This window comes from Ceratotherium simum, chromosome X (genome assembly GCF_057802395.1).
Source record: "Ceratotherium simum simum isolate JZ-2026a chromosome X, ASM5780239v1, whole genome shotgun sequence".
NCBI lineage: Eukaryota > Metazoa > Chordata > Mammalia > Perissodactyla > Rhinocerotidae > Ceratotherium > Ceratotherium simum.
The window spans coordinates 128,665,778-128,684,271 of NC_141940.1; the positions used below are offsets into that span (position 1 = coordinate 128,665,778).

The following is an 18,494-nucleotide window of genomic DNA, read 5'->3' on the forward strand; positions in this document are numbered from 1 at the left end:
CGTTGTCTGATAGAGGCCGGAAGGGGAGAGGGTGGCGCGAAAAGACTGGGCAGGGTTCCCTCGGCTGCCCACAGGGGCGCTGGGAGTCAGATCCATTTCCGACACTAACAACAAAACAGACGTGAAGTAGTCTCTCGTTGCGTTTTGGATTTGATGACATTATCGTCTCTGATGACTAATGATGGGGGAGCATCTTCTCACCTCCTTATGGGTCATTAATATATCTCCTCTGGGCGAGTGTCTGTTTAAACCTTTTGCCCATTTTTTATAGGGTTGCCTGTCATCTTAGCATTGACTTGTGAGACTCCCTTATCTACTCGAACATAAGTCCTTCAACAGACACGTATGTACGTGTCTTCCCTTCTGTCATCTGCCTTCTCGATTTTAGCTGCGTATTTCGAACACGGGTATTTTTAGTTTTGCTAAAGCTAAATGTTTTTATGCTTCATATTTTTTGTGTCTTTTCTACCCAAAAGCCGCCAAAAGAGTACAGATTCTAGAGCAGGGACGCCAGCTGGGAGAAGCATTTACCATTTGTATTTGAAGTTCGTAGTTAAATCTTCGAGTGAAGTGGCTTGATGTTCTCCACTCCATGAGAGCGTAGGTTTTATTACACCATCCCGTGACGTTGGGTGGGCTTAATCTCTCTAGGCGAGGAAAAAAGACACTCGTATGAGCAAAGCAAGTCAAAATCAGTTTTCTGGACATACTCTTAAAATAGGCCTCCTACAAATTCAAGGGGAAAAAGGCAGGAAAATGTCATTCAAAGGTTGAAGAATAGTGAAAATATCAACAGACACGCATGACAAAATTATGTTGGGATGCGGGCACATGAAAAGATGTACAACATCACTAATTATTAGGGAAATGCAAATCAAAACTACAATGAGATATCCCCTCACACCCGTCAGCATGGGTACAATTAACAAGACAAGAAATAACAGGTGTTGGAGAGGATGTGGAGAGAAGGGAACCCTCATTCACTGCTGGTGGGAGTGCAAACTGGTGCAGCCACTATGGAAAATGGTATGGAGATTCCTCAAAAAACTAAAATAGAAACACCGTACCATCCAGCTATCTCAATTCTGGGTATTTATCCAAAGAACTTGAAATCAACAATCCAAAGAGACTTATGCACCCCTGTGTTCACTGCAGCATTATTCACAATAGTCAAGACGTGGAAGCAACCCAAGTGCCCATCCACTGATGAATGGATAAAGAAGATGTGGTATATATACAATGGAATACTACTCAGCCATAAAAAAGACAAAATCGTGCCATTTGTGACAACATGGATGGACCTTGAGAGTATGATGTTAAGTGAAATAAATGAAAACAGAGAAAGACAAATGTGGTATGATTTCACTCATATGTGGAAGATAAACAAACACATGGGTGGAGAGAATGGATTGGTGGTTGCCAGAGGGGAAGGGGCCTGAGGGGGTTGGGGGAAAGGGGGAAAGGGGCACATTTATATGGTGATGGATAAAAACTAGACTATTGGTGGTGAGCACGATGCAGACTACACAGAAACTGATATATAACAGTGTACGTCTGAAATTATACAACGTTATAAGCCAATATGACTTCAATTAATAAAAAAGATACGTTGGGATGGTTAGCCTGATTCAGCCTTGGGATTAGCTCTCAGACACCAGCATCGGGTGAGACTTGCCCCCCTGAGACCCTTCTGGAAAGGTTTTGCAGGTCTGTGTAGCTGACACCCCCCAGAACAATGCTTGTTCTTTCCCCTCTTGCCAGTTCCAGTGCCCCTCATTCAGTGTTTCTCCAGCAGACAGAGAAAGTCTGCTGTGTGCACTGTGCCCTCCCTCCTTCCCACCTGACCCGCTCTGCTCAGCCCCGGGCAGCCCGACCTGCTCCCCACCCTGCCCCAGACCATCCCACTCCCAGCACCTCAGACGAAAACTTCACTGGGCGGCTTCTGCCCTGCCCCAGACTCCCCCCCCTTGGCTGGGACACAGCCTGCTCTAGATGTCCGGACCGCCTGCCTTCTCTCCTTCCCTAGACCCGTGCCTGCTGGAGCTGGCTCCTCCCAGGACCCTCCTGCCCCCCTTCCCTGTGCTTCCCCAGGGCTCTGCCCTGCCCCTCCCTCGGGTCCCCCTCCCCTGCCGCCCAGGCTCCATCAGGTTTCTGTGGGACCACGTCCCCACATGCACTGGCAGGCCTGACCCCACCAGGAGCCCAGCCCTGTCCCCACCTGCCTGCTCGGAGTCTCACCTGGACCCTGCAGGAAGTCCAAGCTCCCTGTGGGGTGATTCCCAGGTGTGGGTGCCCTGGCCCCTCCCTCTCATCCACCGTCCCCTCCTCCCCCTCCTCCCCCTCCTCCCTCTCCTCCACCGTCCCCTCCTCCCTCTCCTCCTCCGTCCCCTCCTCCCTCTCCTCCTCCTCTCCCGTCCCCTCCTCCTTCTCCTCCACCATCCCCTCCTCCTCCTCTCCAGTCCCCTCCTCCCCCTCCTCCTCCGTCCCCTCCTCCCCTCCTCCCTCTCCGCCTCTTATCCTTCTCCGTCCCTCCCCTCTCCCTCCTCCCCTCCTCCCTCACTTCCTCCTCCTCCCCTCCCTCCTCCTCTCTCCCATCTTGTCTCCATCAGTGCCCTCATCCTGCACCCAGCCTCCCCAAATTCCAGCTTGAGATCCACCTTCAGTCCCTCCGTCTGTCTCGCAGCATCTGCAGAACCAATCCGCAATTCCACCCCAGGAAATACTCTCAGAACTGGCTCCCCTCCCTCCTCCCTGCAGCCCTCCAGGCCCTGGCCGTCTGTTGCCATGTCTGCAGCAGGAGCCCCAGCATCTGAGGTTCTCCCTGGCCTGCTTGGGGGCAGGGAGGGGAGACTAGGAAGGGAGGGATGCCCCAAAAGGCAGCCGGATCAGTCCTGGTGGGGAAGGCCCCAAGACAGCCCAGACACACCTGCTGGGAACCACCCCAGCCTAGGGCTAGGGAGCGGGTATCCACCAGCCTCCTCCAGCTTCACCTGATGGTGGCACATCCGGGCCTGCCCATGGGCTGCAAAGGCTCTAGTCACCATCTAATGCTCTCATGTAGAGTCGCAGGTGTGGCCCTTGGAAGCCAGTGTCTCTGTGTGCGAGGAATGGTGAGGGCTGGAGGAAATGGGTAGGTTCCTTCTAAAGAGCCCTACAGTGGGTCGAAGGGTGGCCCCCAAAAGGCACATCCACGTCACTCCTGTGAATGGGACCTTACTTGGAAATGGGGTCTTTGCAGATGTGATTAAGTGAAGGAGGAGATGAGGTCATCCTGGATGAGGGTGACCCCAAATCCAATGACAGTGTCCTTATCAGAGACAGAAGAGGAGACACAGACACAGAGGAGAAGCCATGTGGAGACGGAGGCAGAGATGGGAGGGAGGCGGCCAATAGTCCAGGGACGCCTGGAGCCCCAGAAGCTAGAAGGGGCAGGAAGGACCCTCCCCTGAAGCCTCTGGAGGGAGCACAGCCCTGCGACCTCTTCATCTCAGATGTCTGGTCTCCACAACTGGGGGAGCAGGAATTCCTATAGTTTAAGCCCCCCAGTTTGTGCTAATTTGTTACAGCAGCAGCTGGAACTAACCAACCCCAGGACCCAAGTCCCCGGTATCAATGGGCAAGAGCTGTCCTACTGTTCATCAACCCACCCCTCCATGCCTGTCCACGCACAGAGGTGTGTGTGACGGATATCCTTGCACAGGGCCCCACACTTGGGTTAATGCTTCCCTGGCGCCATCTTGAAATTGTTAATAATATCATATTAATCTCCCTGGTAACAAAGTATCACAAGCTGGTAGCTTGAACAATAGGAATTTATTCTCTCCCAGGTCTAGAGACCAGAAGGATGGGCAGTGTTGGCTTCTTCTGGAGGCTCTGACAGAGAATCTGTCCCATGCCTCTTCCCCAGTTTCTGGTGGATGCTGGCCATCCTTGGCTGGAGACACATGACCTACATCTCTGCCTCCATCTGCCCACAGCCTTCTCCTCTCTCTGTGTGTCTGGTGGCCACTGGCCATCCTTCATGCTCCTTGGCTGTAGCCCCATCACCCATGTCTCTGCCTCCATCTGCCCATGGCCTTCTCCTCTCTCTGTGTGTCTGGTGGCCACTGGCCATCCTTGGTGCTCCTTGGCTGTAGGCCCATCACCCACATCTCTACCTCCATCTGCCCAGGGCCTTCTCCTCTTTCTGTGTGTTTGGTGGCCACTGGCCATCCTTCATGCTCCTTGGCTGTAGACCCATCACCCATGTCTCTACCTTCATGTCCCCATGGCCTTCTCTTCTCTGTGTGTCTGATGGCTACTGGCCATCCTTCATGCTCCTTGACTGTAGACCCATCACCCATGTCTCTACCTCCATCTGCCCATGGCCTTCTCCTCTCTCTGTGTGTCTGGTGGCCCCTGGCCATCCTTAGTGCTCCTTGGCTGTAGACCCATCACCCATGTCTCTACCTGTATCTGCCCACGGCCTTCTCCGCTCTGTGTGTCTGGTGGCTATTGGCCATCCTTGGTGGGTGTAGACCCATTACCCATGTCTCTACCTCCATCTGCCCACGGCTTTCTCCTCTCTCTGTGTGTCTGGTGGCCACTGTCTATCCTTGGTGCTCCTTGGCTGTAGACCCATCACCCATGTCTCTACCTCTATCTCCCCAAGGCTTTCTCCTCTCTCTGTGTGTCTGGTCACTTCTGGCCATCCTTGGTGGCTGTAGACCCATAACCCTGATCTCTGCCTCCATCTCCCCATGGCCTTGTCCTCTCTCTGTGTGTCTGCCTCACTGTCTCTTTTCTTCTTCTTATAAAGACAGCTGTCATAGTGGATTAGGACCCAACCTATCACATATGTATACACTCCACTTCCTCATAAGGTTGCAGTCACAGGAGCCAGGATGTGCACAGATCATTTTGGGGGACACAGTTCTACCCACAACAAGTGTCTTTGCCTCTGTGTTTTCTTTTGTGAAGCCTGATGGGAAAATGGGGCATGCACTGGGGGTCTGGAGCCTCAGCTCATGAGGTGCCACCTCCCCATGGGCTCTCGGACACCCACTGCCCCGGTGACCGCTGTCACCCCCACCCCTGCTGGGAGCCGGGGCGTGGGAGCCGGGGCGGCCGAGGTGGGAGCATGCACTGAGTCGCAGGCAGACCCTCAAACTGTGGGTCTGTACTTCCAGTGAGCTCCCGTGTCTGAGGGATCTCAGCTTCACACGGACGCAAATGAAACACAGCAGGTCAGCTCAAGAGTGGAGACCACGGACCAAGGAGAAGTCCCCTCAAGCTTTTTAAGCAAGAGGCCCCACACTTTTCCTCTGCACCAGCCTCTCAATTCAGTAGTCAGCGATGAGCTTCCTTACTCCATGTGGACCGGCTGGGGCTGGGCCTGGTTTTGTGGGGCTTGAAGCTGTCACAGTTTGGGGGGAGGGTCTAGTTACAGAAAATAATACCAACATAGTTTTCTAAGAGGGTTTTGTGTTATAAAATCCCATCGTCATGTGAACACAGGGCCCTGGGAGGGGCTCCCCCAGCCTCATGGTGAGTCCAGCCCCAAAGGGGGCTGTGCGGCCATCCTCTACGTGTGAGATGGAAATACTCTAAATGCAAGGAGGTGACTTCCTTAGGGGCTTGAACACAGAGCAGCTGCTACGAGCTAAATACGCGGGTCCCGCAAATTCACATGTGGAAGCCCTGACCCCCAGTGGGATGGTGTGAGGAGGTGGGGCCTCTGGGGGGCGACTGGGGTTAGACGAGGTCACGAGGGTGTCTGTTGTTGCAGCCGCCCCGTCTCGGGTATTTTGTTACAGCTGCCGAGCCGAGACAGCAGTAGCATCTCATAACCAAGGTTGGGAACGTGAGGGAAGTGTCCCCAGTCGTCACTCACCAATTTCCGATAATTCTTCAAAAATCTCAGAGCAGGGGATTCTGGAGCCTCGGCTGGTGCCATTCACCAAGAACCGGTAGAAATGGTCAGAGAATCTGGAGACGTCATCGAAATGACACCAGGTGTGTGTCCCCCGCTCGTCCGCTCTGTAACGTGCACACTGCCACTCCTCGTGGGTCCTGCAGCGAGTAGGCACGGCCAGGAGTGACCCGGGCTCTCCCCCGAGCCCGGGAGAGCCCGGCCGCGCCCGAGGCCACACTTACTTCAGGTCCTCCACGTAGAGGCGATACTGGACGTCGCTGGGGGCCTCCCTGCCCACCGTCCAGCTGCACGTCAGGAAATCCACGTCGTGAACCCAGCACTTCAGGTTCTCGGCAGCTGCCCCAGGCTTCCCTTCTGGGCTTGCAAAGAAGGGGAAAGAAAAAGGAGTCCCTTTCTAGGGCGACGTTATGATGGAGATCCTTGTGAATTCACACACCGTTGCAAGAAATAAGACAGAGACATCCCACGTCCCCTTTATGGAATGTCCCCAATGATGGCACCTCGCAAAACGGTAGGACCATCTCTTAACCAGGAAGTTGACACACATACATGCAACATACAGGACATTTGCATCCCCCATGTGGATCCCCCATCCTTTATAACCTCACCCACTCCCCTCCCGCCCCCAGCCCTGCCAACCACCCATCTGTCTTCCATTTCTACGGACTTATCACCTCAAGAAGGTCACAGGAATAAAATCACACGGCACACGCCTCTCTCGGTGTGTGTATTTCTCACTCGGTGCGCGTCCCTGCAGATCCGGCCGAGTTAAAAGTAATTACTTTCATACTGAGAAGACGCACGGATGACTGACACCAAAGCAAACCCAGAAAGAGCGTTTTCCGTCACCTTGCTCGGGGTACAAAATCGACGTCGAGAAGCTCTGACCGCTGGTGACGTTGACCGTGTAGTTCTTTGCTTTGCATGAGGGAAGCGCACGAAACTCACAATAGCGGTTGTTTTTTGCCTAAGATGGATAGGGTCATTGATTAGTTGTTTAGAGAACAGACCTAGTCAGATATTGATAATATTTAGGTTTCTTTAAAAAACTGCAGTTCTATGAAATCGACAATCCAAAGAGGCTTATGCACCCCTATGTTCATTGCAGCATTATTCACAATAGCCAAGACATGGAAGCAATTCAAGTGCCCATCAACGGATGAATGGATAAAGAAGATGTGGTATATGTATATACAATGGAATACTACTCAGCCATAAAAAAGACAGAATCGCCCCATTTGCAACAACATCAATGCATCTTGAGGATATGATGCTAAGTGAAATAAGCCAGACAGAAAAAGACAAACCCCGCATGATTTCGGTCATATGTGGAAGATGAACTTACACATGAACAAGGAGAACAGATTACCGGTTACCAGAGGGGAAGGGGATTGGAGGGTGAAAGGGGTAAAGGGGCACATGTGTATGGTGACGGATGAAAACTAGACTATTGGTGGTGAGCACGATGCAGTCTACACAGAAACTGATATATAATGATGCACATCTGAAATTACACAATGTTATAAGCCGATATGACCTCAATAAAATAAATTTTAAAAAACCCAACTGTAGTTCTTGCCAGGTTGATCTACAGATTCAATGCAATTCCTGTCAAAATCCCAGCAAGTTGTTTTGTGGATATAGACAAGCTGGAAACAGTAAATAAATCAGTGGTTCCCAGGGGTTGGAGGAAGGAGGGAGGGATGAACAGGCAGAGCACAGGATTTTTTTTAGGGCAGTTAAACTCTTCTGTATGAAATATGTGGTTATGCACTTGCCAAAACCCACAGAATGTCCAACGCCAAGAGTGAACCCTCATGTAAACTACGGACTCTGGGTGACGATGACATGTCCATGTAGTTTCATCAACTGTGACAAACGGACCACCTGGTGGGGGTGTTTATAATGAGAGAGGCTGTGCATGTTGGGGAGGGGGGCAGGAGTATGTGGGAAATCGCTGTACCTTCCTCTCAATTTAGCTGTAAACTTTAAATTGCTCTAAAAAACGAAGTTTAGTGGCCGGCCCGGTGGTGCAAGCAGTTAAGTGCGCATGCTCCGCTGCGGTGGCCTGGGGTTCGCCGGTTCGGATCCCGGGCGTGCACCAATGCACCGCTTGTCAAGCCATGCTGTGGCGGTGTCCCATATAAAGTAGAGGAAGATGGGCACGATGTTAGCCCAGGGCCAGTCTTCCTCAGCAAAAAAACGAGGAGGATTGGCATGTTGTTAGCTCAGGGCTGATCTTCCTCACCAAAAAAAAAAAAAAAGAAGTTTATTAATTTACAAAAAGTATAGAAAAAGTTGTATACAAATAATTCCATTTATGTATTAATAGAGAGAGATGATGCTTTTTCTAAGAATACAGTGATAAAAGAATTGCAATGGAAAAGATGGAAAAATTGTTTTAAAAAAGTGAAAACTTCTGTGAAACAAAGATTAAAGAAAAACGTAGTGGAAAGTGTTGATCCAAATGATGACATATTCTAGCTTCATACCTGCATTATATAATAAATTAATATAAATACAGAACACCAAGACCCAGACGGATTCGTAGGCAGAGTCTTCATGAAATAAAGGAGAGCCATGTAGAGTGAACCACATCTACGAAAGATTCACCCAGACTGGTTGTGAAATGCGTCTGAAGCTCGGGAAAATGTGCACTCTTGTGCATTTTTGATGCTGCTATAAAGCTTTCTCAGATAATTCATGTTAAGACTCATCACATATTCCCTATCTTTTGTCCCAGGAATCCAGCTCTGAAAATTTATCTAAAAGAAAGTTTACAATGACAAACTATGGGGGCAAAATGATGTTGTCCCCTCCTGCCTTAGCTCTGCGGGGCACTGTCTCTGAGACCAGCCGTCAGCCCGAGGACGCTGGCCTTCGTGGATGGACATGGTGGAGGACGCCAGTCCAAGCGAAAGAGACCCAAAGGTCCTAGGACACACTTTGCAGGATGCCTTAATGTTTTCAAAGGCGACGTAGCCATTTGACCCAGAGTGTGATGTTAAAGTGTGATGGATATAAGAAAAATGGGGCAAACAGATAAAGACCATTCGCAAAAAGGAAATTGTTAAATTCAGGAGAAACAAACACTTGTGCAGGAAGGGGAAAATATTCATAGTTAACCACATGGCACGGTGGTGACTAGCATCACAAACAAGAAAATAAATACGTGTTTATTGAGGGAGAGGAGAAGGAGAACGAATGGAGGATGGGAAACACGTGAGAGATGAGTTAGGCAGAGGAAACAGAGATCGAAGCCTCGTGTTCCTTAGGAGAAAAGCCACAAATTTTGCCTAAACTGAAAGAGTCAAGAATTTGCGACACCAGCGTGTTATATAGAGACGTGGAGGTATACCGCAACAGAATCGGGTTCAAGAAGGTGAAAGGGATGTGTCTGGGGAGCCACCTTGAGAACTGGGTGGTCCCTGTCCTCACGAGAGCTAGCTGTGGCCCCCACCTCGTGAGCATGGGGACGCGGCAGACGAGGGAATCACAAGAGAGTCCGATATTTGGAAAGAGTCCTGCGTATTTTCTTCTACTCCTTCAACAGTTAGAAAAACATCTAGATCTTTAATGCTTTTAATTTCCCTTGGCTTATGGGGTAAAGTAGGCATCAACTTAATTTTAGTCCCTTCTGGATATTGTACTGGCACCATTTATTAATAGTCCCTCATCTCTCCACTGATTTGAAATCTCATCTTAATGACATAGAAAATTCCCCCAAATGCCTGTTTCTGTTTCTAAACTATAATCTTTACTCTATTTATCGTTTAATTCATTTGTCCACTCTCATGTCAACACTCACCCACAGGGTGATTGAAGCTTCTCGGCCCATTTTGATATGTGGGAGGGTCAGTCCCTGATCACTAGCCGCCTTCATCTAAATCTCTTAGGTTCTTCTTCAGCAACTGTTGTTCCAGATAGAGTGTGGGGTCAACTTGCCAAGCTCCATGAACACCCCATTGGGGTTTGTCATGGAGTGGATTGAGTCCCCCGAAATTTGTATGTTGATATTCTAACCTCCAATGGGGCTGTATTTGGAGATGGGTCTTTAAAGAGGTGATGAAGGTAAACTGAGGTCGTGAGGGTGGGTCCTGATCCAATAGGACTGGTGTCCTTATGAGAAGAGGAGATGAGGACACAGACACACAGAGGGACGACCCTGTGAGGACACGGGGAGAAGACGGCATCTACACGCCAAGAAGAGAGGCCTCAGGGGAACCAACCATTGATCTTGGCCTTCCAGCCTCCAGGAATAAATTCCTGTTGTTTAAGACCCCAGTCTGGGATTCTTCATTCTGGCAGCTCTAGCAGACCAATCCAGGGCTGTGTTTTGGGGTGGGTTAAATCAAGAGTAATTTGAGGAAACAAGTTTATTCTGAAGGAAGTGATGGATGCTTCTACCTCATGAGGCACTTTGAGTTGTAAGTGGTTTGGATTCCCACCACGGCTTGCCCATGCAATCTGTCACAGTTCTCAAGACCTCGGAAGCCAGGAAAGGACACAGCGGGGGAGTCGGATGGGGGTTGGCAGGTGATGAGGGGAACAGTGATTTCTGAGCGTGCCCTCTTGGTCGGGCTTGGTCGTCTTCCTGCCGTATCTCAGCCCATTTTCACATCAATCGTCTCATGTGGGTACCATCTTAGGCGTCTGACAGATGAGGAACCCTGAGCCACGGGGTTGCCTGCAATCAAGTCACCCCACATTCTACAGAACCCGGGTCTCTGTGGTGCCAGAGACGGACTTAACCTTTGGACTCTGCTGGTGTCAGATTACTGAAAGAGAGGGAAATGTCTACCACGCTACACACAGCGAATATGGCTTACCTTTATGGGATAATTTGGATTTTCAACACACTTAATTTCAGTAACATTTCCATTGAGGTCCCAGGTCAATCTTCGACTTCTCGGCTCCATCCTTAAGTTCTTAATTGGTGAGTTTGCATCTGAAATGTTTATGGGTTAGAGTCAGGAGACACTCAAGATACTTAAACCAGTATCTCGATGGGAATGCCTTTCTCCCACTGAGTTGGCCTGTATCCTTGGGAAGTGGAGCTCTACACAGACGAGAAAGCCCCAGGAGCTGGCAGAGGCCGTGAAGCAATACTGCCTTATTGATCTCACGAGCTCAATGATAGAAAAAACAAGTCAGAAAAGCAGACCCCCTCTGCCATCCCTGTTCATGCAAAATTCACCTTCCGTGACCAGGTATCTCACAGAACGTTTTTCTCGCTGAGAACAAATTCTGGCTTGGCTATCCAGCTCAGAGTCTCCTATCCAGACTGGGATTTTGGTATGGCTTGCAAATTGCAATAATATATATATATATTTTGCTGTACTTCATAAAATATGAGGCCCAATAATTACGCGGTGATATTCATTTTCTTACCTAGTTTACAGACTGTTTGGGCAATCCTAATATTGTTGGGAAATCTCCCAGAGTACATACGTTTGATTAAGTTTTGAAATGTAACCAAAGCATATATTTCTGTGCCACAGTGTCGACGTGGAAGGAGATCGCAGGACTCAATGTATTTTGTCAATGACTCGCTTAACAATGTAGGAGGTGTTACTCAATCACATTGTGCCAATAACTCAAAGCTATAAAGGTACATCGGATGCTTTTTCAGGTTTTGTCTGTGACCCTTCATTTGGAGGACTTAGAGAAAATGACTGTTTATAAACTTTTATACAGTTTACAAACTGTAAGTCCCATGATGCGTTATCAAGATCAATAACCTAGTTGGATGAGCAAGACCGAACCCTATGAATATCTGGGTTTCTGGCATTATATTCTCCTAACCTAATTTATTCCTTAAAAAAACTCATCTGGGAAATTGCTTATAAGTTGAACATGTCATTTTTAATGGATTATTATGCCTCAAAATTTACATTCCCCTCTGCCAAAAAACACTACATATCATTAAAACAGATATGAGTGATGTTCTAGTAAATATTAGTTTTAGCATGCTTTTATCATATTTGAGGTTATTTCTCTAAATACTACACTTATATAAGTAATAAAAATATTACATTTTATTTTTATAAATACTATATTTATATAAATAAAAATACGTATGTATATATATACACATATATATAGTGTAAAATGACATAAAAAGGGAGTTTCTTGTCATTAATTATTCAATAAAGTCCACCTATGCTCTTTCAGAGTGGTTATTCTCCACCCAATTATGGTTGTGCTCACAAATAAAACATTTTAATAAAAAAGAGAAAAAGAAAATCTGTAAAGACAAATGCAACAAAATCAATGCAAATATGCACGAGATTGTCTCCTGCAACACACTCACCGTTCTCCAGTGTTCTGAAAGAAGAGAATGAAGAACTAGTGTTCTCCATTCTGAGACACTTTTAAAAGCTATAGATGATGGGAAATACTCTTCCAGTCATGATAAAGTAGCTAGTCTCACATTTATCTCTCATCATAAGCAACTGCAAATCTGGGCAAAATACATAAATCGACTCCTTTCAGATGTTGGATAAGAGGCAATGCAGGACTCTGAAAACTACTTGTGAAGAAATGACTTGACACTCTGAGCTGAGCAATCCTGAGAGTTAATTTGGAGGTGGGAGACATTCAAGTCCCAACCAGACAGGGTGGAGATTCCTTGCTAAATACAAAAGGCGTTAGTAGAGACCCCAGAAAAGTACGCCTTTGTGTCAGGGAGAAACAAGTGCCAGCTAAAGCTACTCCAGACTCACCCTGAAAAAGCTTTAAAACAAGGATCCGCCAATAAAATAATCGGCTAACAAAACAAACTCAACGTCTTTAAAGGAAGACCAAAACACCAGGCTGTCACCAACCCATCATTTACAACATGCAGCACCCAATGAAAAGTTATTCGATATACAGAGAAGCAGGAATGTGCTTCCTGTGCCCAGGAAGAAACATCAGTCCATAGAAAGAGTCTCATAAATGACAGACGATGAAGTTAACAGATGAGGATGTTACAATAGCTGTTGTAAATATGTTCAAGGACTTAAAGGAAAAGATGAACACAGTGCAGTGAGGAATGGAAGATACAAAAAAAGAAAGAACCAAATAGAACTTCTAGAGGTAGAACATAGAACATCTGAAACGAAAAACTCCCTGCATGGGCTTAAATCAGATGAGACCCTGAAGAAGAAAAGGTCGGTGAACTTGAAGACACAGCAATAGAAAGTGTCCACGCTGAAGACCCAAGAGAAAAAAGATGGAGACTCAAGGGAAAAAGGCTGACAAATGACAACCTCAGTGACTTGTGTGACAATACAAAGTGGGTGAGCGTATACTTGTCTGGGGCCCAAGTGGGTGAGAAAAATATTTGAAGCAATAGTGGCTGAAAATTTTCCGAACCTAATACAATTATAAACCCGTGGATCCAGGAAGCTCAGAAGCCCTACACAAGATACACACACAGAGACACACAGACAGACACGTACCAACAAAAAACAAACAAATTCCAAGAGACATCACAATCAAATTGCATAAAAAAAGAGTGGCGTAAAGAAAATCTCAAAGACTACCAGAGGAAAAAAGACACAGTACATATTAGAGAACAAAGATAAGAATTATCGCTGATTTCTCAGTAGAAATAGTGGAAAACAGAAGAAAGGAGAATGACATCTCTAAATGCTGGAAGAAAAATAACCATCACAAAATCCCCTGCTGACCTAGCATTTTATATCTAGCAAGAAATGGAGGGTGAAGTAAAGCCATTTTTAGGCTAACAAAAACTGAAAGAATTTCTTGCCGGAATACCAGGTCTATAAGAAATGTTAATGGAGACTCTTCCAGCTGAAGGAAAATAACACCAGAGGGAAACTCAGACCTGCACAAAGAAATGCAAAAAGAAAGTGAACAGGAATACACAGGGAATGTCCACCAAAATAGTAAATGTGTAGGTAAACATATAAACCTTTTTCCTCATTTATAATATTTAAACAAGGTGATTGTTTAAAATAAAAATAATCACAGTGTATTGTGGGCTTTACAAGATGTGTACAAGTAAAATGTGTGACAGAGCATGAAGGATGACATGAGAAGTAAAAGTATACCGTTTCAAGGTTCCTACATCAAATGTGAAGGAGAATAACATTTGAAGATAGAATGTGATCGACTAATGGAGCACACTTTAAACCCAAAGGAACCACAAAATCAGTGAAAGAAAGAGGGACAGCCAAAAAGCCAATGGAGGAAAAAAAACTGAACACTAACAAATAGTTAATTGGAAAGAAGTCAGGAAAAGAGGGGGAAAAAAAACAAAGAAAAACTGAGAAAAATAGCAAACAAGTAGCAAAATGGTAGAATTAAACCCAACCATATTAATAATTACATGTAAATGGTCTAAACACTCCAATGGAAAGAAAAATTTGTCAGACTCGATTAAAAAAGTACCCCACAGTATGCTGTCTGCAACAAAGGTACTTTAAATATAGTTTAATTTAAAATAATAGAAAAGCACATTTTATGGAAACTCTAGTCATATAAAACCTGGAATTGCTATGTTAATACAAGTCAAAATAAACTTCAGGACCAGGAGTATTTCCAGGGATAAAAATGGACCTTTCCAAATGATAAAATGGCCACTTCATCCTAGTATGTATGCTCCTAATAACAAAGCTTCAAAACACGTAAGGCATAAGCATAACCCCCCTCTCAAATAGATAGAATAAATAGAAAACAGTAAGTCTACAGAGGACTTGATAAAAAATATCAATCAATTTGACCTTATTGATGGAACAGCATAGTCCATAAGGGCAGAATGCATATTTTTACCAGTTGCACAGGGAAGATTAATTAAAATAGACCACGTACTGGGATGTGAAAGAAGTCCTTGTACATTCTAAAAGATTTAAATCATTCACAGTATATTCTCTGACTACAATAGGATTAAATTTGAGATCAATAAAAAAAATCTGGAAAATACCAAACATATACAAATGAAACAACACATTTCTAAATTACCACATGGGTCATAGAAGAAATCACAAGGAAATTTAGAAAATGTTTTGAACTAAAGAAAAATGAAAACAACAAAAAAAAGTGGGGTGCAGCTATAGAAGTGCTCAGAAGGAAATTCGTAAGATTTCATGTTTATGGCAGAAAAGAAGAACAGTTTAAATTCAGTAATCTAACTTTCCATATTAACAAGTTAGAGAAAGAAGAGGAAAGTAACCTTAAAAGAAATTAAACCTAAAAAAGCTTCCCTAAAATAATAAAGAGAATAAAAATCAATGGAAAAGAAAATGGAAAAACTATATAGATAGTGAGGAAAACCGAAAGCTGGTTCTATGCAAAAACAATATAATTCAAATACCTCGAGCTGGGCTGATCAAGAAAAAAAAGAAAGGGGAAAAATGACCAATTTTAGGAATGAAAGAAAGGACAATGATACAGATCCTGTAGATTCTGAAAGACTAATAAGGGGGCGGTTTGAACAAATTTATGCCAATGCATTCAACAACAGAGCACAAGAACAAACTTCTTGAAAGACACAAATTAACAACACTGACGCGAGAAATACAAAATCTGAATAGCCCAATAAATACTAAAGGGATAGAAGATGTAAGGAAAAGCCTTCCCATCAAGAAAGCACATATAACTTTGCTGGCGAATTCTATGAGACATTTAAGGAAGAAATCGTATCAACGTGCACAAACTTTCAGAAGAGAAAAGCAGGGAAACATTTTCTGACTCATTTTATGGGTCCAGCGTTATCCCGATACCAAAATCAGACAAAGACGTTAAAGGTAAACCAGAGTCCAATATCCCTTATAAACGTAGACACAAAATTCCTTCACGAAATATCGGGAAATAAAATCCAGCAATAAATAAAACTAGTAATAATACCTCCTGAGCCGAGAGGTTGATTCCAGGAACGCAAGGTTGTCTTAACCATCCATACCATTCACCCTATTAACAGCAAACTGATGATCTTATCAAGAGACAGAAGCAGAAAAGAAATTTAACACCCATTTGGGATTAAAAACACAGGAAACTGGGAATGGAAGAAAACTTCCTTACCCTGAGGAAAGAAATCTATGACAATCCTTGAGCTAATTCAGACTCAATGGTGGAGGACTAACCACTTCTCCTTAAGACTCGAACAACTCACTTCCTGCCTGTGGTCAGTGATTCTAGAACACCCCCGGGCCTGAAGTGACCACAAACATGGCGGCATCCTCTGCCCTGGGTCAGGAGGGCAGACGAAGACAGGCACTGGGAGAGGAGTCCAGTTGATACTGGGACCTGGGGCACGGGGGCCCCTCCCAGACCTCCTGAGTCTCTTGTTGTTGGGTGTGGGCTGAATTGTGTCCCCCTCAAATTCATGCTGGGTCCCTAACCCCCAGGACCTCAGAATGGGACCGTGTTTGCAAACAAGTTCTTTGCAGACGTGATTGAGTGAAGGATGGAGATGAGCTCATCCTGGAAGAGGGTGGCTCTAAATCCAGTGACAGTATCGTCATCAGAGACAGAAGAGGAGACACAGACACAGAGGAGGAGCCACGTGGAGACGGAGGCAGAGATGGAGGGAGGCGGCTACCAGCCCAGGGACGCCTGGAGCCCCAGACGCTGGAAGAGGCAGGAAGGACCCTCCCCTGGAGCCTCCGGAGGGAGCGCGGCCCTGCGACCGCTTGACCTCAGACGTCTGGTCTCCAGGACTGAGAGAAATAAATGTCTGTCATTTAAGTCTGGTATTTTGTTACGGCTGCCCGAGCTGACAAAGACAGCAGCCCCAGGAGACTGATACACCCCCCACCCCACCCCACCCCACAAAACACCCGAATTCCACTATGATTTGGGGAAAGAATGAACTTCTAAAAGGTTACAAGATATCGAGACTGTTACTGCAACTCAAGTCATTGAGACCCTGGGGATGGCTGGGTAGCTCGGGAGCGGGCTACAGAACCTCGGTCCACGCCTGCATATTGTGGGACCTGAGGTTAGACTGCCGTGAAGATCATCCAGTTGGACCCTCTCATGTCAAATCTCTGTGCCCACAGAGCCGAGAGCTTCCCCGGGGTCCCTGCCACCTCGGGGACCCTCCTCAAGCAGCCGGCTGGCGTCCCCTGGGATATTCTCTGCCCCACGTCCATCAGCCGCAGCTGTCACTCAAGGGCAGCCGGACACTGACAGCCGGAAATGGGCCTGGACCGCTCAGGGATCTTAGTCATCCTTTTCCACCTTATTAGTCCGTGTTACTATTGAATCTCATTATCTTTCATTAAATCGTCATGACGATTAAATCTGCTGCGAGCTTCACGGAAAGCAAGGAAATCCTAATTGGCTCCGTCTGTCAATCTCCATCATGCAAGGGAGAAAAACAGGATGGACTTGCCCCCAAAACATGTTGCCTTTCGGGTTTAAAAAAAAATGTCTCCTTTAGGAGATTTGAACTACGCATTTATCCCCCCAGGGAAAGCAAGACTCGTAAAGACGCCCAGGACATTGGATGGATCCTGAAGGGGACCCGAAGGCTGCAACCTTTCTCTGACTGGGCACAGACTGTGGCCTCCGTCCTTGGTCACGGAGGGAACACACTGCCTATCCAGGTGGCTGCTCTGGCTGGCCGAGGCGCGGTCATCCGAAAACACAGTGGTTTCTGCAGATGAGTGACGTCGACGTCCCAGGCTGCCTGGCTTAGGGCCGAAGTGCCATTTCCTGGCACAGAGAGAGCTTGGCGCTCTGTGGTTCTAATGGGATTTTGCATGGGCTTAAAAACAAGAAAGCAACTTGTTTGAACTTAATCAGATCTGCAAAGACCCTATTTCCAAGTAACTCACATCTCTAGGTTCTGAAGGTTAGGACATCAACATATGAATTTGGTGGGGACGCAATTCAGCTCATAACCATGGGCTTTCCAACGACCCCACCCAGGAATAGGATGATACAGGTGGAACACAATTTCCTACCGGAATAATAATCCTGGGTGAAGGCAAGCGATCGGTCCTGGCGCCCAAGCTACATCCAAAGACCCGGCATCTTGAGAGTATCAACCTCAAGATTCCGGCTGTGACATTGTATCAGTTTTGCAAGATGATCCTCTTCCCTGAATTACATGTTACGGCTGCGTGTGAATCTACAGCCATCTCACAGTAAACAGTGTATCTGAAAAACAACACCCGACAGACCCGCAAACCTCACGCACGTGGCTTTCCCCGGGTGCCTACCCTGGTCCGTGTGCAGCAGGCAGGAGACGGGCATCAGAAACACGGCCAGCCAGAGGAAAGCCATGGAGAAGGCAGGTCCCTGGGGAGGGAGGGCGTGTGCTGGAAGAGAAGAGAGCATTACCTCGGGGTGTGGTTCTGGGGTGGAGGAGAGAGGCGGGGAGGCTGTTGAGCCCTTAGGGAACAACATTCCAGGACGTCTAGGAGGAAAGTCTCCCGTGCGTGTGCATGTGTGCATGCGGTTGTGTGTGCACACATGTACAGATGCGTGTGTGTACGTGTGTGCATATCCATGTGTGTACACGTGTGCATGCCTGTGTGTTTATATGCCTGTGTGTGCAAATACGTGTGTGCGTGCGCACGTGTCTTGTGCACGTCTGTGTGCATGTGCCTGCCTGTGTGTGTGT

At 46.8% G+C, this 18,494-nt stretch overlaps 1 protein-coding gene across 1 annotated transcript in view; it reads right to left on the reverse strand.

Moving 5' to 3' along the window:
- The window catches only part of LOC101407912 (interleukin-3 receptor subunit alpha), a 62,513-nt gene that overhangs the window by 10,344 nt on the left and 33,675 nt on the right, over window positions 1–18,494 (reverse strand). The window contains exons 10-15 of the mRNA XM_087426744.1: window positions 18,091–18,189; window positions 10,744–10,862; window positions 6,769–6,881; window positions 6,136–6,273; window positions 5,873–6,051; window positions 532–647 (exon numbers count right to left, since the gene is read on the reverse strand). Of these exons, the coding sequence (XP_087282870.1) occupies window positions 532–647; window positions 5,873–6,051; window positions 6,136–6,273; window positions 6,769–6,881; window positions 10,744–10,862; window positions 18,091–18,189 (764 nt within the window). The remainder of the gene's footprint in view (window positions 1–531; window positions 648–5,872; window positions 6,052–6,135; window positions 6,274–6,768; window positions 6,882–10,743; window positions 10,863–18,090; window positions 18,190–18,494) is intronic.